Source organism: Saccopteryx leptura, chromosome 1, assembly GCF_036850995.1.
Source record: "Saccopteryx leptura isolate mSacLep1 chromosome 1, mSacLep1_pri_phased_curated, whole genome shotgun sequence".
Classification (NCBI taxonomy): domain Eukaryota; kingdom Metazoa; phylum Chordata; class Mammalia; order Chiroptera; family Emballonuridae; genus Saccopteryx; species Saccopteryx leptura.
In genome coordinates this window covers 59,628,582-59,648,523 of record NC_089503.1, presented here as the reverse complement: position 1 = coordinate 59,648,523, position 19,942 = coordinate 59,628,582, and the positions used below count along the sequence as shown (strand labels likewise).

The 19,942-nt window shown below is 45.3% G+C and overlaps 1 protein-coding gene across 4 annotated transcripts; it reads left to right on the top strand.

Moving 5' to 3' along the window:
• Positions 1-8,263: 8,263 nt before the first annotated feature.
• On the top strand, positions 8,264-19,063 carry KCNE3 (potassium voltage-gated channel subfamily E regulatory subunit 3). Of its 4 annotated transcripts, none has more exons than XM_066368652.1 (3): positions 8,264-8,302; positions 13,317-13,415; positions 17,227-19,063. In XM_066368652.1, exon 3 carries the CDS (start codon positions 17,266-17,268, stop codon positions 17,563-17,565), a length of 300 nt encoding a protein of 99 aa, XP_066224749.1. In that variant the 5' UTR covers positions 8,264-8,302; positions 13,317-13,415; positions 17,227-17,265; the 3' UTR covers positions 17,566-19,063. The 4 variants fall into 4 exon arrangements, with proteins under 4 accessions (XP_066224749.1, XP_066224742.1, XP_066224758.1 ...); XM_066368645.1 differs by lacking the exon at positions 8,264-8,302 and adding an exon at positions 8,395-8,576; XM_066368661.1 differs by lacking the exons at positions 8,264-8,302; positions 17,227-19,063 and adding exons at positions 8,395-8,576; positions 15,819-15,986.
• The last annotated feature ends 879 nt before the right edge of the window (positions 19,064-19,942 follow it).

The following is a 19,942-nucleotide window of genomic DNA, read 5'->3' as shown; positions in this document are numbered from 1 at the left end:
GCCTCCCCGTTTCTCACTTCAGAAAAATATAAATAAATAAATACAGTGGTACTTTGAGAGACAAGCAGACCAACATATGAATTTTTTTAAGATATAAGCTGTGACTCAGTCCGTATTTTTGTACAAGATCCGAGCGAAATTCCAAGATACGAGTCGTGATTCGGGGAGCTGCTGCTAGTTGGTATGTTGGCGCACGGGTCCAGTAGCGGCAGCACAACACCAGCATCTTGTTCTTTCTCATGTGTTACCCGCAGAATCAAGTCAAATCTCGTGCGCTGTACTCATTCTTGCATCATTTTTGCATTTTTTACTAACTTTTTTTGTGTGCTATCATGGGGCCAAAGAAAGTGAATGTAAAGGACAGTGGTGAGAAGAAGAAGAGAATGATGTCAATAGAAGTAAAACAAGAAATAGAAAAACATGAGCATGGTGTACTAGTGATTGAACTGGCAAGGCTGTACGACTGCAATACATCTACAATTTGTACCATCCTTAAACAAAAGGATGCCATCAAAAGCGCAAATCCAGTGAAAGGAACTACAATTCTGTCCCAATTAAGGACAAATATCCATGAAGAAATGGAGAAGCTTCTGCTGGTGTGGGTGAAAGAAAGAGCTGGCAGGAGGAGATGCAGTGATGGAGCCTGTAATATCAGAAAAGGCACATATTATTTACAGCGACTTGAAGAAGAAAGAACCATCAACCTCAAAAGAGGCAGCAGAAGATACGTTTAAGGCAAGTCATGGCTGGTTTGAAAATTTCAAGAAGAGATCTGGCATCCACTCAGTGGTGAGGCATGGTGAAGCTGCGAGTGCTGATGTTAAGGCAGCTGAGGAGTACATCACATGTTTTGATGCGCTTATCGCCAAGGAAGACTACATCCCCCAACAAGTGTTCAACTGTGAGGAAACAGGATTGTTTTGGGAAAAAAAATGCCCTGGAGGACTTTCATCACCACAGAGAAGAAGAAGCTACCAGGCCATAAACCCATAAAGGACCATCTGACCCTTGCATTGTGTGCAAATGCTAGCGCTGACTGTAAAGTAAAGCCACTGCTAGTGTATCATTCCCAAAATCCTCGAGCCTTTAAGACTCACAAGATTCTTAAAGAAAAACTGCAGGTTATATAGTGCGCCAATGCTAGGGCATGGGTTATGCGGCAGTTCTTTATTGAATGGGTAAATCTCGTGTTTGGTCCTGCAGTGAAGAAATATCTTCAAGAAAATAAACTCCTAATGAGAGCATTACTAATCCTTGATAATGCTCCAGCCCACCCACCTGGTCTTGAAGATGACATTCTCAATGATTTCAAATTCGTGAAAGTCCTCTACCTCCCATCCAACACAACTTCAATCTTGCAACCTATGGGTCAGCAGGTCATTTCCAACTTTAAAAAGCTTTATACAAAGCACTTGTTCCGCCACTGCTTTGAGGTGACTGAGAATACAAATCTAACCCTTCGAGAGTTTCGGGAAGATTACTACAACATCATGATATGTTTACGCATTTTTGACTTGGCATGGCAAGAGGTTACAAGAAGAACCTTGAACTCAGCATGGAAAAAGTTATGGCCTGATGTTGTTGCAGACAGGAACTTCGAAGGATTCGAACCAGAGATGGAGACCAAGGTAGAAGCGTTGGAGGAGATTGTGTCCCTCGGAAAGTCGATGGGTCTGGAAGTAAATGAGGGTGATGTAAACGAGCTCGTTGAGGAACATAAGGAGGAACTCTCAACTGAGGAGTTGAAGGAGCTACAGATGATGCAACATACGGAGCTTCTGCAAGAGATTAGTAGTGAGGAGGAGGTAGAGTCGAGGAAGTGATTTCTACAAGTGAAATTAAAGACATGCTGGCAATGTGGGAGAAGCTTTCAAGTTTCATTGAAAAGAAACACCCAGAAAAAGTTTCAAGTGGTTGTGCTTCAGCACTTTTTAATAACACTTGTCACATTTCTGTAACATTTTAAAAGGCAGGCAAAAGCAAACCTCTTTGGATAGATTTTTATTCAAAAGTCCTGCAAGTGAAAGTGCTGAAAGTGCAGCCAAAAAGGCAAAAACAGGTGATGATTAAATGAAAAATTCGTAATGTTAAGCATAGGTTAAGTTTAAAGTTTCGAAAGTGCATATTTTACAATTAAGTTTTTGTGGTTTCATTTTAAGTAAAGAAAGTGTAGTTTTAGTTTGGTTTAAAGTAAAGAAAATGCAGTTTTAGTTTACATTTAGTGTTAAGAAAGTGCAGTTTTAGTTTACGTGTCTACAGTGTCTGCATCCCTTCCTCCCTCCCTCCTCCTCCGCCATTCACCTCCATTAGCCGCACTCGTCTGTCTCCAAGGTAAGAATATAGTACTAAATAACACTTTTTTCTTTTATTTCATTTATTTTGTTATGCATTGGTAAAGTATACATGTCTGTTTCTTAATTAAAAATGTCTTTTTTCATACTTTAGGATGGTTTGGGGATGTTTCACAGGGCTGGAACGGATCAAATCTATTTTAGTTATTTTAAATGGGAGAAATTTGTTTGATATACAAGTTGACTAACTTATGAGCTCGGTTACAGAACAAATTAAACTTGTATCTCAAGGTACCACTGTAAATAAATAAATAAATAAATAAATAGAAATTTACCTTAGCAACTTTTAAATACACAATACAGTATTATTAACTATGGTCATCTAGTCACCGTGTTGAACATTATATCCCCATGACATATTTTAACTGGAAGTTTGTACATTTTGATGCCCTTCACCCATTTCTCAGACCCAAGTGTCTGAGGTTTTAATAGAGATGTTGCTCCTGCCACCTTTTCCCCTGACTTCTGTGATTGGTGCAGGCATGGACACTGGGCCTATTTCAGGACTACTTCAGGAGTCTGACCAGGACTACTGCTGGAATGGTTGTAGGGGAAAGAAGCTCTTTCTACTGGTTTTACTGACAGAATAGAGTATATACATAGAACTTGGCCATTTTGGAATCCTGCCTGAGAATGGAGCAACAGTTTGAAAAGCAAAGCCCAAAGATGCAAAGAAACAGCTTCCTGAAGATATCATCTGAGCTCCTAGATCCAGCCATGCCTAAAGCCAGTACTCTAGATATTCTAATTACATGTGTCAATAAAGTCTTTTTTCTACTTAAGTCGGTTCGAGTTGGGTTTTCCGTCTGTTGCGACTAAGATTCCTGACTGATACCACCCACCTCCTCTGCAAACCCTAGTCCTCATGACTCCACTTTCTTTTGCATTCCTATAGCCCTTATTGTTCAAGCTATAAGATTCAAAAGTTCATATTTACACAACCATGAACACACATGCCCTCACAAATAGTTATGCTTTATGGAACACAAGCTATGTGCCAGTTACCAAGTGGAGCACTTTACATATAATATCTTACATAATCCACACAACCATAAATTGTAGGTATCTTTGTCCCTATTCTACAGATAAAGAAACTAAGACTCAGAGAGGTTAGGCTCTCACAGCCAGTAAGTGGCAGGACTAGGATTCAGTCACAGCCCTGTGGGACCCAAAAGGCTGTGTTCTGAACCAGTGCCACCTTGCTGCCTAGGACACAGCAGGTGTGAGGATGAGGTGGGTAGAAGGGGTCACCAAGATGTTATCTCCCGACGCCACCTATCCCACCCTTGCTCCACCTTTTCCAGTGCCCTTTCCACTGTCTGCACTGCCTGCAGAGGCAGGAGAAGAGTGAAGCACAGAATGATAAGAAAATGTCCTGAGGGTCACAATGGACAGGTCAAGAGGAGATAAGATCATGGAAGCACAGACTCGGGGCTCCTAAAGATTAATGGAATAAAATAATTTGATGTGATCATTACATTTCCCCTGTGATTCATGCTGTATTTTCCCTGGTGAACCAAGCTTCTGAGACTGTTGACAGACACCGTCCACACTAACCCTACCTCCCAACCCTTCTCCCCCACCTATGAGACAGACATTGGGTTACATCCTGGCTGTTCTTTGGTGAGAATACACACCTGGTCTGCGTTCTCATAGTAATTACAGTCTAATAGGAAAGGCAGACGCCAAGTCAGAACACAGATAAGTAGATGACTAGGTTGAGTTCTATGAAGAAAACAGAGAACTGAATGGATGATGATTCCATTTACTAAGAGAAGACTAAGGGGAGCCAGGGAAGGAAGTCAAGAGTTCCAGCCCCGCCTGACCTGTGGTGGCGCAGTGGATAAAAGCGTTGACCTGGAATGCTGAGGTCGCCGGTTCAAAACCCTGGGCTTGCTCGGTCAAGGCACATATGGGAGTTGAAGCTTCCTGCTCCTCCCCCCTTCTCTCTCTCTCTCTCTCTCCTCTAAAATGAATAAATAATTAAAAAGAAAAAAAAAAAAAAGACATCCTTTAAAAAAAAAAAAAAAAAAAAGAGTTCCAGCCCCAACATGTTATCCCAACAGAGCTGGCAAGTAGGTAGTTATTGATAGATACAGGAGTCTAGTGTTCAGAGGAGATGTCTGGTCTAGAGGCTGAAAAAGCATCCTGTTATCCTTTCAGGCTTTCTCAGATCTATCTCTTTGTGGAAGCTTTCCCTGATAACATAATTCCTAGTAATCTTTCCTTTCATGACATTCATTCATTCATTCAACAAATTCTCAGTAAGGTTTACTCTGTGTTGGCTTAATGCCTTCAAGAAGCTTATGTTCTATGCATGGAGTCAAGAAATAGAGTAGACAATTATAACACAGTTGGGCAAATAAGTTTGTAAAATTTGTGTTATTTGATTTTGCTTACTTTTATTGCTAAAAATGGCCACTATCAAGGTGAATGGCTGCTGCCAGGTGAAATGGCTAATTACCTTCCTGCTTTGGAAGGGGCTCTGTTATGCTAATGTGTGCTGGAGGTGGGCTTTTCATGCCAAAAAGTTTTAAGAGAGGAAAAAGGAGAAGGACGGAGGCCATGTTTTAGCAGAGTGAGAGCAGAGAAGGCAGCCAAGATGGCAGGGTGCTGAAGGAGAAACCAGTTTGTGCAGAGAGAAGGAGATGGGGAACCAGAGGGGACTGAGGCTGGTGGGAGGCCTTTGATTCTAGGAAAAACTAAAAAATATTCTACTGGTGTGGAACTGGAGAATGTGTGAGAGGGTTTTGGTGCCCCGTGTGTTTTTACTTGCCTGCCAGATGCGAGGCTAGAATAAAGGTATGGCCCACCAGTTTTTGGCTCCGTTGCTTCTTTATCATCTGTCTAAATCTAATGGGAACCTGCATGTGAATGGCAACGATGGTGGCAGTGGCCCCTGGCCTTACACACAGAATGCTAAGTGTTGTATTCAAGGGAAGAGCAAGGGGCTATAGGAGAATGGGCCTCTGTATCAGCCAGGTCTTGTGGAAAACATATGGACATCTCATGTCAGTAATTTGAGGAGGCTCTATCCAAAGGGTTGGGCAGGGAGCAGAGCAACTAGAAGGGGTGGTGAAGTGCCCTGGGGCTTAAAAATTTAGACATTATTACCTCATCAGGCCTCAAAGGGAGACCAAAGCAGGTGGCTATAGAAATCCAGAGCTGAGTTTGGTCTGCGGACAGGTGCTGTGAGCTTCAGTTGAGGGACACAGAGGAAAAACAGCAAAAGATTTTTCAAGAATAAATTAAGCCCTGGCCAAGAAGCTCATTGGTTAGAGCATCATTCTACTCTGCTAAAATTGTGGGTTCAATCCCCAGTCAGGGCACAGACAAGAATCAACCAGTGAATGCATAAATAAGTGGGACAACAAATGGATGTATTTTGCTTTCTCTCTCCCTTTCTCTCTCTCTCAAATCAATTTTAAAAAAAGAATAAGTTAAATATATAAAATGATGTTAGGTGTTATTGAATAACGAGGCAGGGAGGGAGGTTGGGAGGACAGAAAAAGGAAGGGATTATAATTTGTAAACAGGATGATCAGAGAAGGTCACGCTGAGAAGGTGGCACTAAGCAAAGTCTTCAAGAAGTTGTATCTCTAGGTGACTCATCCCCTGACCACTTCAGGGAGTCTACCCCTTTCCCGTGCCCTCCTTGACCTAAGGTTAGGCTTTTGTGTTGCACTTACTTGGAAGGTTCTTCTGAGGCTACGGTTTCACCAGAACAAGAATTCTGTTTCATGCTTCATTTTCTCTTCCAATAACAACAGAAGCTTCCACTTTCCAAAGGCCCCTTGGCCAGCTGCCTTAGCAGAATTCCTGCCCCATCTTCAGTCCAGAGAATGGGAAGTAGAGGAAGCCCTAAATTTCTAAATAACTGAGAAAGGGAACAAAGATTAGGCATATATTGATACTTTATGTCTTCAATAGACCCAAGAACCAAAAGGTAGAAGGCAGCTTTTGTTAAAATGTGAGAACATCCTAACAATCAGAGCCTCGGCTGCCTCAGAGGCAAGGAGTTTCCTGTCACGTAGAGGTGTGCAAAAGAATCTGGACAATTTCATTTTAAAAATGAAATATGGAGGATTCTTAAGGAAAGTATTTGGCTAGATAACTCTAAGAGTCCTTCCAACATAGGTTCTACCACTAAATCATTCTAGAACTCTAAGATTTGTGATTCTAAGACTATGATTCTAAAATTTTATTGGAACAAGAGATAATCCCTATCTTCAAAGAACTCACAACCTAGTAGATGAGGTGGGCAAATATTTACTTTTGATAACTGTACTAAATAGGTCTATAGAGTAAATTCAAGGCCCTGTGCTAGATGTGGGAAGGAGCCCTAACTGAGCCAGGGCTGTTCCCTCAAGGTTGATCTCAAGGACCACTTGCATCAGAATCGTTTGGAAATCTTTTTTTTTTTTTCTTTTTCTTTATTTTTCTGAAGCTGGAAACGGGGAGAGACAGTCAGACAGACTCCTGCATGCGCCCGACCGGGATCCACCCGGCACGCCCACCAGGGGCGATGCTCTGCCCACCAGGGGGCGATGTTCTGCCCCTCCGGGGCGTCGCTGTCGACCAGAGCCACTCTAGCGCCTGGGGCAGAGGCCGAGGAGCCATCCCCAGCGCCCAGGCCATCTTTGCTCCAATGGAGCCCTGGCTGCGGGAGGGGAAGAGAGAGACAGAGAGGAAGGAGGAGGTGGGGGTGGAGAAGCAAATGGGCGCTTCTCCTATGTGCCCTGGCTGGGAATCGAACCCAGGTCCCCCCCACGCCAGGCCGACGCTCTACCGCTGAGCCAACCGGCCAGGGCCTTTTTTTTTTTTTTTTTTTTTTTTTTTTTTAATGCTAATTTCTGGGCTACATTCCAAATCTCCTGAATCAGAACCTCTGGAGTAGAACCCAAAAGTCTACTTTACAAAGAGCTCCAAGGTGAGTTTTAGGCAGAATGAAATTTGAGACCATGCCCAGGCTCAGGATGACTTGAGAAGTAATTTCCAGTCTGAGAAAAGAGAGTGGCTGGGTCAAAAGTAACATGTTTTGATGATGATGAGATTAGCAATTTTGTACAACAGTCCCTCCATGTGGTAGGTCTTTTTAAAATGATAGCACTTCCTAGATGTAATCTGAGATTCTGTGATTGAGGGTATGTGCCTCAGATGTCCTGAACAGGTTTTTGTTTGCAAGGGAGCGAGAGCTGGCCTGTTTGTTATTAATTATTCCAAGGCCATATGCTGGCAAAGAGGGATCTGATAAGGACTCCCCACAGAGTCTCTGAGAAGCAGTTCCCAGCCACTGTCCACTCCCCTGCTCTTAGCCACCTGGCTGTTTCCCAGCTGTTTCTGGGTGCTTCTCTTTTCTGGAGCCTGCTGAGTCACCAGGAAAGAAGTAGTACGTAGTTTGAGTGAGCCTAGTGGCCACAAAGTGAAGAGTGTTCTGGGACATGGAGGGACCAGTGAGGTGTGTGGATGGACGCCGGTTGTCTGGGTATGTTTAGAACTGTTGAAACTTGGAGGGAGGAGACATCAGTTGGGGTGAAGGAGAGAGAGTGGTGTAGTCGATTCGGAGCCCAAGCTGTGCCACTAACCTCCTCCGGAAGCCTGGGTAATTCCCTTCCCCAAACTGGGCATCTGTGTGAGAATCAGATTTCTCCAGTGACCATTTGGCTTTAATGCTTTGGATTCGAAGATCTCAATAGACCCTATCCATCACCCTGTGCGGGATGATTGCAGAAATTGTACCCATTTTATCGTAAGGAGTCCAAGGCCCAGTGAGGAGAAGTGACATGCCCACCACCACGCAGTCATTATGAGCAGAGCCTTATTCCAACAGCAACCAACATTCAGCCTCGCTTTCTGGAGACTGGGCTAGCTGAAGCGAAGCGAGAGGCTTTCAGTCTCTGGTCCAGGAAGCAGGCGCTGCAGGGGACGGAAGGGTCGGAGCCCACAGCAGGGTGAGGCCATGCAGCTGGGCGGAGGCGCCCGAAGCCAGCCCGGGGAGAAGGGGGTGTGCTGGGGGGCAGGCGGGGCCAGGGGGAGGGGACGACCTAGGGAAGGAAAAAGGGAGCAAAGCGTGGGTCTGTACGCATTGCCGAGGGGGCACAGGGCAGTGTTGGATGCGGGCTGCGCACAGACGGGCCGGCGGAGCGCAGTGCTGTGCACCCTCCAGCACAGGACGCGGTGTCCCACGAGCAGATCCGCGCCCCTCGGAGCTTTGCGGAGAGGCAGGTAAAGCGCATCTGCAGGGTTGGGAAGGTTGAGCTAGTGCGGGAAGTAGGAAGATAGCTTCTCACCTCCTTTAAGACTTTGGAGCCGAAAAGGGAGACGGCTCAGATAAGTAGCCGAGCCTCCTCGGGACCGAGCAGCGGTGGTTCCCGGGGCCGCACGTGGGAGTGCGGAGCTGGGCTCCTGGTCCACCCTCCCCGGAAACCGTGGGGGCTTGTGGAGGGCAGCACGAAAGCTTCTTCCACATCCACAGATATGCAGCGAACACCTGTGGGCCAGCAGCGAGTGCACACTCGGAAATGGCACTCCGGGACCCTTTGCGGGCTTATTGCTTGGCTGGAGCCTCTATCTCTGCAGAGTGATGTGCCCATTGGCTACTCCCCATTTGCAGCCCAGTCCTGGGAAAGCCTGGGGAACCCCAAAAGCGTCTTCTGCTGCTAATAACATAGATGTAGGCTGCCAGTCAGGAAAGGAGTTCTAGTTTACAGGTTGTAAACATATGCACATTGCCCACTAAGTTTATATCTTGTGCTTTCTTTTCCTGGATCACCACCCGGAAAATGGGCCTCAGGGTCCTGTTGCCGGTACACTCCATGTGACATGAAGGGATAGGGGTCTAGACCTGGAAGTCCCTTTTCTAGAAAGTAGATGAATTCAGACCCTTGCTTGACAGCCTATGGAAAGTATCTCCTTCTATCTTCCCAACCTACTCCTTACCAATTTTTATATGTGGAAACTGAGGCCTAGGGAGGAATGACTTGCCCAGAAAACAGAAAGAAGAACCCAAGTCTCCTCACCCCTAGCCCAGGGCTTTCTCCACTTCACTACAAAGGGATACTATAAATGTGTAAGCTGCTCCCACACCCAGCGGCTCTGCTTCTACAAATGGACAAGACCCCATACTGGAGCCATTGAATCTGCTTTCACATTTTCTTGACTCCTTGAGATAACCAACAACCTTATTCATCCTCACTCACTCCACACTTCTCAGAACACTTTTCTGTCCACAAATGGAATGGGTAGATGCTCAAAATACGTACTAAGAGGAAGGCGAGACAAGAAACCCCATCTTATTAATAGGGAAAATGAGGCCCAGAGTGGAGAAGCCACCTAACCAAGACACATGGCTAGACACATTGGCAAAGTAGGGCAGGTCTTTGGATTCCCACTCTAGTGTGTTCTCCATCAGTGACAGGACTATAGAATGGTAACCTAAATATAAAGTGATTATAGGACTGATCAGAGAGTATGAAAAACAAGGAAGACTTCTGAAGAATCAAGAAGAATAATATGCACCTCTGGTTTTCTTCTGAAGGTAGGAGAACCAAAAGTGGGGAGGAGGGACATAGGTAGGGATGGCTATTCTTCATTATATGGTGGTGGCTGAGTGGGCAAGGAAACAAGGCGACCAGGCTGTCCAATAATTATCTCTTATGATTATATAATACTTAGCAATCTCTAAAACACCTTCCCTTCTAAAGTCTCCTCCAGTTCCCATGTGAGGTAATTAGGCGTAATTATCCCCATCTCATGGATGAGTTTCAGAGATAGTAATCAGAGTGCTCAAGGTCACATAGACAAGCATACAGCTAAGATTAGAACCATGAAAGGAACACTTGAAAGGCAAGATCACAGGCTGGTGACGGGGAGTTGTGTGTGTGTAGTGGGTGGGTATGTGTGGCCACACCCTGGGTAGGTACACAGGGAAGAGGGTTGCAAAGCCACTACCGGTGTTTTGGGGCCAAGAATATTTGCCCTTTGGATTAAATGGGGTCCAGGTCAGGGAATGTCTGGGCTTCCAAAAGAGGTTTAGAATTCTTCCTCTTCTGACTCACTCACTGCCCCACCTGACTGAGGTGGTTTCTCTCCTTTGAGCCTCCCCTTTTCCAGACCAAATGGAATCTGTTTTGGCCTGGCCTTGAAGTTGTTTTTAAAGTAATGTAAGCTGTTTTTATGAATGGGCATGTGTGAGCTGGAGGGGGATGGTCTAATAAGAAGAGACATTGATTAATTTATTCTTCAGTGCCTGCTATGTGCTCAGGCCTGGAGAATAAAGAAATGTAAGAAATGTGGCCCTGGCCGGTTGGCTCAGCGGTAGAGCGTCGGCCTGGCGTGTGGGGGACCCGGGTTCAATTCCCGGCCAGGGCACATAGGAGAGGCGCCCATTTGCTTCTCCACCCCCCCCCTCCTTCCCCTCTGTCTCTCTCTTCCCCTCCCGCAGCCAAGGCTCCATTGGAGCAAAGATGGCCCGGGCGCTGGGGATGGCTCCTCGGCCTCTGCCCCGGGCGCTAGAGTGGCTCTGGTCTCGGCAGAGCGACGCCCCGGAGGGGCAGAGCATAGCCCCCTGGTGGGCAGAGCGCAGCCCCTGGTGGGCGTGCTGGGTGGATCCCGGTTGGGCGCATGCGGGAGTCTGTCTGACTGTCTCTCCCTGTTTCCAGCTTCAGAAAAAAAAAAAAGAAATGTAAGAAATGTATGATAGGTCCCTCCCCTCACACCCAACAGTGAATATATAATATATATACATATATATAGTGAATATATATATAGTGAATATATATATAGTATATATATATATATAGTGTATATGTGTGTGTGTGTGTGTGTGTGTGTGTGTTGTGCCTGTGAGAAAATCTCACTAAGATACTCAGTTCACCCTTTAGATCACAGCACTACATCTCCTTCCCCAAGTTAGAGGTCAGGCGAGGTCAATTCAAGAACATTTAGAGAGACTCGGTTAATGTGCAGGAAATAGTAGCAACAGAATGTGGAAGAAGAGAGTGTGCCCGTCCTATTCAGGAAACCAGGAGCTGGTCTGGAGCAGAAATGGCTATAGGAGAGGAGACTAGACAGGAACTTACCATTTGCCTCCTTACTGGATCCTCAATAAAGATTACTGAGAATCTGTAGTGCAGGAAAAAACATGGAGTTAGAGAAAATGATGCCCAGGATGCAAGGAGGCTGTGTTTGGTGTGATATGCAGCTCAGATATTAAGGAATGTTGCCATTCATAGTGAGAAAAGCACCCAAATAGCACTCCCAAAGACCAAGGCTTGCGTCCAAGCTCTGCCAGGTCACTCAACCTTCCTGAGCTTCAACTTCCCCATCTATAAAATGGAGGGCTGGCCTAGAGTCTAGATATACTGAATGATCTTTAGAATCTCTTTCAGCGTCGTCAGTTCCTTCCTTGCTGATCTATCTTCTGTTTCAAGTTAAGGCCTCCGTAGGGCAAGAGCTCTGTCTCCCTCATCATTATGATCTTCATAATCAGTGACTATCTTGGAGAAGCCAAGGAGCTCAGAAAGAGGAACAAAATTCAAAATGTTGCCAACTGCCAGATCCCCAAATTGGGACTCAGAGACAGGTCATACAGAAGCATCTTGTTCTCTCTGCCTCTCCTGACCCAGCAGGACAAGATGCCCTCGCACCCAGCTCCTCTTTCTCACCCCAATCCAGCATCTAAAGATAACTGACTGTGGCTTCTTTTCTTCTCCCAGCTGACCATAAGCATCCAGGTCTGCTCAGAGAGGTCCTGGAAAGAGGTCCTCTTGAGGGGTAAATAGTTTCATGAACCTTTACTCCTCTCACTGAACCTCACCTCAAAGTCTGCCCTGTCCCCCACAGTGTCCCCTACACTGTCCCCCATCCCCACTTTCTGCACAGAATCTGTCTCCTCCCCAGGCTAGATCACCCCAGCAGGTAAACTGTTAAGAGAAAAAATGAACAAGTCAAGAGATTCGGTTCTCAGCATATCTAGGCTGGAATATTAAGTGTGTAACTCAGTCCCAGGGCTCACAGTCCTAACTTGTGAGGAAAAAGGTCTGCAGCCTTCTCTAGCTTATGATTTGAAAGGCTCTGGAAAGCCCCAAAATGCCTGTCCTACTAGCCTATCCAAGTCTCCCATAATCTCACGGTATGGTTTGGTGACTTACACCCTCATGGGATATTGGAGCTGACCAGAACCCTGCAATAAAACCCTTTCAATTTATAAATGCAGACAGAAGTGGGGCCCACAAAAGGGAAGTCACATGCCCAAAGTCACACAAGCAACAGCTGAACTGAGTCAGCTCCTTGGGTTTCCATTTCCTTCACATGTAAAATGGGGGAGGTTCGACTGGATGGACTCTGACGGCCCTGCCAGCCTCTGTTCTACAAAAGTAAAACCACCGCCGTGCTGGCATACTTTTCTTCTTTACGCTTCACATACCTGAGCTATGCTACAGGTAGTGTTGATGCTGTGACCATGTTTATACCCAGTTTATCCAGATAGGTGATTGGGAATATGTTTGTCCCTATGTAAAATAACCCAACTGCCACCTGCCATTCTGCCACTTACACCATTCCTTTGGCTCTCAGGCCCCTTCAGCCTTTCAGAGGCTCCCGCTAAGACACCAGGACCCTTTAAAAAGGAATGTTTTAGGCTGCACTATTAGCTGGTCCCTAAGCAGGAGTCCACATGTTAAACTGAGGCTCCTCATGAAGTCATCCAGTTGAGAGATTGTGGGCCTGGAGTTGGGGGGCAGCAGTCAGATGTCCTTTAGCCACTCTACAGTTCCTATAACGTTAACCCTGCGTGGCCTGATCCGGCCACTGCAGGAAGGGGAAGGGAAGCAGAAGGGGTCAGAGCCTACAGCAAGGCTATTGCACAACCCTTGGGGCCCAGCCCTCCGTGATCCACCCTAGTTCTGAAGTTTTTTCCTATGTGTCTGGTTCCTTCCTGTTTCTGCCATCTCTTCTGCTTTCCAGCTACTGAAGTGAATACTGAGACCCCAGGAGTTCAGAGACATCTTGAAGAGGCTGAGGGGCTGAGACTGACTCAAAGCCAGAGAATTTGCCTGCTATTTGGTGAGTCTTCCAGATTCGGGTTGCCCTCTCTCTGCCCTTTCAGTTAAAACCACCCCTGTAAGGATATCTAAGCAAACTGGTACCAGTGACTGCCCTGGGAAAGAGCCCTGGACCATTAGGAACGGGGAGACTTCACCTTCATTGTATGTCCTGTGTGTACATATTTACGTCTCAAAAATGAAAAACAGATATTCATCTTAATTGAAAAAGATGTTTACATTAAAACATTTAAAAAATCTTCTTCACCATAATAAAAGTATATGCTCAAGCAAGCTTGAAGGGAGGCAAGGCAAGGAAAATAATCTTTTTTTTAATGTGTTTAAAAAAACATAAAATTGATCACATTAACTATTTTTTAAGTGTACAGCTCAGTAGCATTAACTATATTCACATTGTTGTACAATAGTTTTCTAGAACCTTTTCATCCTACAAAACTGAAACTCTATACCCACTGAACAACTCCTTTTGTCAGGGGTCCCCAAACTATGGCCTGCAGGCCACATGCAGCCCCCTGAGGCCATTTATCCGGCCCCTGCCACACTTCTGGAAGGGCACCTCTTTCATTGGTGGTCAGTGAGAGGAGCATAGTTCCCATTGAAATACTGGTCAGTTTGTTGATTTAAATTTACTTGTTCTTTATTTTAAATATTGTATTTGTTCCCGTTTTGTTTTTTTACTTTAAAGTAAGATATGTGCAGTGTGCATAGGGATTTGTTCATAGTTTTTTTTTATAGTCCAGCCCTCCAACGGTCTGAGGGACAGTGAACTGGCCCCCTGTGTAAAAAGTTTGGGGACCCCTGCCTTATGTTAATCTTTTTTGATAGATGAGGAAAATAATGCCCAAACAGGGTGAGAAATTTATTTCTCTCAAAGTGGGCTCCTTCAAGCACTTACACCACCTGTCTGTTGTCTTACTTGTAAAACTGGCTAAGGCTTCTTCCTCCCTCAACCCTTGCATTAGCCATGCCTTCCCCCAAAATGCCTCTCACATCACATATCTGTCCCCACCCCCACCTTGTCATTCCTAGACTCTCCCCCTCCTCTCCAACTCAGGACTCAGAGTGTTCCAGCCGAACTATTTCAAGACCCTTGTCACTGGATGTTCTGCCTTAAGACTTGCCCCTAATCCAGTCCACATAGCAGCCAGAGTGTCCTTTCCAAGCACAGATCTAATCCTGTATCCCCTTTTTAGTTTACTGTTTCATAGCTCTTCCCCACCACAGGATAAAGTTGTAGCTCTGCAGTCTGGCACTCAGGACCTCCATGACCTAAGTCAGACCAGTATCTCCATCCTATATCCTATCGTATCCTTCCATACACCCTTTTTTTTTTCTTTTCCAAATGAGAGGAGGGGAGATAGAGAGATAGACTCCCACATGCGCCCCAACCAGGATCCACTCGGCAACCCCTGTCTGGGGCCAATGCTCTGCCCATCTTGGGCCACGCTCGCAACCAAGCTATTTTTAATGCCTGAGGAGGTGGCTCCATGGAACCATCCGCAGTGCCTGGGGCCAGTGTGCTGGAACTACATCGAGCCATGGCTGTAGGAGGGGAAGACAGAGGGAGAGAGAAGAGGGCAGGGTGGGGTGAAGAAGTAGATGGTTGCTTCTCCTATGTGCCCTGACCAGGAATCAAACCCCAAACACCCACACACAGGGCCGGTGCTCTACCACTGAGCCAACTAGCCAGGGACAATACATCTTATACTTTAGCCTCTCTATGCTACTTTCCATTCTTTTAAACATTTTATATGATTTCTTGTTGTCATACCTTTGTCTGTTTCTTTTTCTTGCCTTTTCTACTTCCTAAAAACCCTTCAAGGTCCACTTAAATGCCCCCATCACTAGGAACTCTCTCTGAGCTCTGACTAAAATTCATCCCTTCTTCCTTTAGTAGACCCTGGCTTGTTCCCTGTATTATAGAAAAGCTGGCACTGTGCCCCCAAGGGCAGGGACTGGGTCTGAGCCTGCCCAAGAGTGGGCCTCCATAAATGATGACTGGCTGAATGATTAGTTGAGCCATTAATTTCATTGTGCTGCTCCTGCTTTCCATTGGCCCATCTGAGGGAAGAAGAAGGCACAGATTTCTTGCCTGACAAAGTGGGTTAGTAGATGAGAATCTATACCTCCTGGATCTTAGTTCAGCGTGAGCCCTTGTCCTCTCCTGCTCCTCCACCCAGGTAAGGTATAGCTCAGGTGCTGTATAGCATCAGGCCCCAAAAGCCTTACAGGGATGTGGGTCAGTCCTGGGCGATTGCTGTATTACTAAGATTCTTACCCCCCAAATTCTGCATTTATAGAGCTGTTTGTGAATACTTATCATGGTCATAACTAACGTCATCTTGTGACAGATTATTAACCTTCTGGTTAATAATCGGGTTTATTAACTTTGGTTGGTTGACAGCTCTGCTTAGACAAAGAAGGGCTTTGGAACCCATCAATAAACTCTGAGTACTTGGACTGTGGAGAAATCCTAAAGTGGCCAGTCTATCCTGAGAACTCCCAGCCAGTCTGAAGGTAGACTGCCAGGAAAGGAGAACTCCCAACCAAGCTCAGGATATCCCTCTAGAGTTGGGGGAGAGACACAGCCCTGCTGATCAGGAGCATGTGGTCTGCTTGATACCTTTATCAATAACAAGAGAAGGCCACACATTGCCTTGTATGTAAGTGCTGGGGCACAGGGAAGCCTGCGATGACAGAAGCTTGTAGAATATGGTTCAGGGATGGGGAACACGCAGTGAAGGTTCCCAGAGGAAGTGGGTGTGGGGCCTTATTTAAAGGGAATGACATATAATTTTTTAGAAGCTAGGATATAATACTGTCTAGATGATTTTTTTATATTATAAACTAAGAAACTCTGAGAAGAAGGAAAATGAATATTTATTGTCACCTAATATATGCCAGGTACACAGTGGTTGTGTTGAAAGGCAGGATAGTCGAGGTGCTGTGTCTTCTCTCTCTGGGGCAGGTAAACCCCCAAACCAGACTGAGTGCCCCTGTCACACCCACCCTCAGGCCCAAGTGTGTTCTCTTTTTCTCTTTTCTAGTGCCTACAGTGCTAATCAGCCTTCCTCTCCTTCCCCAGCTATCTCCTTTCCAAAAGAAGTTCCAACACACTCATTTCTAACAGAATCCTAAATAGCTAGGATCCTAAACACCTAGAGTGTTTGGGATATAGAATGCTTGAGAACTCAAATGACCCAGCCTCTGGTTTCAGGTAGCATGAAATCTAAGCCATCCCCGAACATCTAAATGGCATCTGGGGAGTAGAAGAAAGAACTGTGCTGAAGGGGAGTTCTGAGGAATATCTTCCAATAATGCCACACAGTTCTGCCAAGAGCTGGCATAAAAGTCAGAGAAACTCTGAGCTGACCATCAAAAAGCAGGACTCTGTCTCAACTCTACCTCTAAATGTTCTCTGGGATCATGGTCAAGCCACTTACTCTCTCTGTGTGCCTGTTTCCCTGTATGTGAAACAGAAGGAGTTAGATTAAATAATCCCTCAATATCTTCTAGCCTAAAGCTCAGTGACTTACAGAATCCCCAAACAGGACAGATCAACATGGGTTATAATGGCCAAAGAGGGCTTTATTCCACAGGTACTTACTGAGCATCTATTGAGTCATAAGTGCTTGTACACAGCAGTGAGTAAAGCAGACATGGTCCCTGCCTTCACTGAGCTTGCAGTCTAGTGGAGAAGACAGACAAGTAAACAAGAAGGATAAACTGTGATATTGGAGCCTGAAGGAGTGAGGAGGTCGTTCAAGCTGTAGGTAATGGAAGCCATCCTTTCTCTTTTCTGTTGCCACCAGAGTGTCCTCCAGTTCTTCCTCACCTGAGTCCCTGTTGCTATGGAGACCACCAATGGGACTGAGACCTGGTATGAGAGTCTGCACGCTGTTCTGAAGGCTCTAAATGCCACTCTGCACAGCAATTTGCTCTGCCGGCCAGCGTCAGACAACCTGACTGAGGAGCCGAGGACCAGCCTACCTGGCCGTGATGACAACTCCTACATGTATATTCTTTTTGTCATGTTTCTATTTGCTGTCACTGTGGGCAGCCTCATCCTGGGATACACCCGCTCCCGCAAAGTGGACAAGCGCAGTGATCCCTACCATGTATACATCAAGAACCGTGTGTCTATCATTTGATGCTAGAATCTGGGATGACTATAGATCAAGACACATGAGGATTGTCTTCTGGGGCCTTCAGAACTCAGCTATGGATTGCATCAGGCCTCAGTGTTCCTATCTGTACAATCAACAAGAAACTGTACTAAAGGATGTCATCATTGTGCTGGGAGGAGATGGCAGACCTGGGCCTTCTGGAAAAGGACTGTTTCTCAGCAAAGGTAGACTTGATAGACAGTAGGAACCATGAACAAATATAGAGAAGTAGAAGAGATAAGAACCAATGACTGGTCCAGTGGCTGCAGTATTGGGGGCAGATGGATAGAGACTTGAAGGAGAAAAGGAAGTTGTAACAGAGGAAATGTATCAGGAAGATGTACTGAGGACACATTTTTTGTGTGTGTTATCTTCAAGGACCATAAAACAGCAATGATTATCTCATATGACAGATAGGTATAATGTTATGTATATTTGTTCACATAATATGTTTTCAACCCATTTAACAGTTGTGATTATACCCTCCTATTAGGGAAGTTGGGCCAGTGCCATTTGGCCCATTTGGGCCAGAGCAGTACCATGACTAGAACTCAGGAATTCTGCCTCTTTTCTCAGTGCTTTTCAAATTTCTGTGCCACACAGTAATGGATCCAGGCCTAAGAGTCATACAATTCTGGGAGCCCTCCTAAGAAAAAGAATTGTTTAGATATCCTACTTATGCAAATATTACAGAAATGTATTAGCATGTTAATACATTCCTAGGATCCCTCCTAGGACCTTAAGAAGGAGCTATGCATGTGGAGGGCTCATTAGCTCCATGGTTCATGTGCCTCCAGCCGTGTCACAGCCATCACAGTGCCTTTCCCAGCCATGAGGTCTTCACTAATGTAGCCTCTCCCATTTTGATTGAGTTCTGTGAGAAATTTTCTGATACCAAGTTGAAATTTGCTTCTATAAGATTATTATCACACCTGGAAGATGATCATATTCAAAGAAGCCGAGTGCAACTCAGGTACTTGGTTCAGTGAGAAGAGCACCAGTCCTGCTTCTGCTCCTGATATCTGACCCTGGCTGAACACTTCTCTCTCTGATCCTGTTCCCTCTTCAGCACAGTGACAGACTTGAAAGTCTTTAAGAGCTCTGCCAGTTCTGACAGGCGAGGCTTCACGCACAGTCGTTTGAACCATAAAAAACTGCTGTGTTTATGGGTCAAAAATAGCTGAATATCAATAGTTTCATACGGTTAAATCTAATCTGTGCCATGTGGCAGGTGAATACAAGCTCCACATCCCAGGCTGGACCCACTGTTCAGTTTGATTTCTATTTGTGAAATCTCCATGCGGTCTCCAAAAGGCCCCATCAAAACATACATTTTCACGTATAACAAACATTCAGAAATAATATTTTTATTTCAGTTATCTTTGAAGAGAAGGATTATGGGTATTATTCCCTTTTTTACTTTAAAATTTTATGTATTATTTTGATTTTTTTGACCATAAGTATGTAAGTTGTATAATAAAGGAGGAGAAATATTAAAATAAATGCCTATGTGTTTCTTGACTGGAGGATCACAGCTCACGTTTGCTCCCATGAGCAGCTGTGTTCCCTCCCTGCAGATGTGTGCCATGCCCATGTGTGCTCGGGCCTTCCTTATCCCTTCTTGAGGGAGAAGCTTGGAGAGCTGCCTAAGAAGATGTGGTGTCTGGGAAGACAACAGACTCAGAAGTCTACAACTGGATGGGGCTTTCGGGACCTCCCAGCCCCAAATCCCAAATAAAAAATGGAATACAGTCAAGTGTAAGAATGAATGGGCAGGTGACAGCTGCTTATAGAATTTTGAGAAATGAGATGAGTAGATCTAAGAGTCAGAGAAAGGTAGAATTTGAATTGGGCTTTGAAATATAGGACAAATCTAAATGGGCAGAGTGAGTGCAGGGAACAAGACAAGGGAAGCTTGGAGACAGAAACAGGGCAAGGCTGCCCTCCTGAGTAAGCATGAAAGGGGATGTTCTGAGAGGAGTGTGGGGTAGTCACAAGATCAAAAGAGTTGCTGCAGACAGCAGAGCAACTCCAGGGATTCTGGGCCTGGAACTACTTACTTGTCTGTATTCACAAAGTACAGGCTCAGTATATCTCACACACCCAGGGTTGGACTAAATAAAATTCTAGGATTTTAAGGTGGTATAATTTAAGCACCCTAATATTCTATGATGCAGCCCTCCCCCACTGTACCTCACCCCAACTGTTTGGGGTGCTAGCCCACTCAGAGGCAGATTGAGGTCGGTTGAGGCCCCGGACACAAAAGAAAATATTGGGCCCCTTAATAAAAAGAGAGAGAGGGAAAATAAAAATATGCATTAACCACATTTTTAAATAAGTAAAAAATATTATGTACTATTAA

Excerpts from the sequence above, each read along its gene's own strand:
- KCNE3 (XM_066368652.1), top strand. The coding sequence starts at position 17,266 with ATGGAGACCACCAATGGGACTGAGACCTGGTATGAGAGTCTGCACGCT.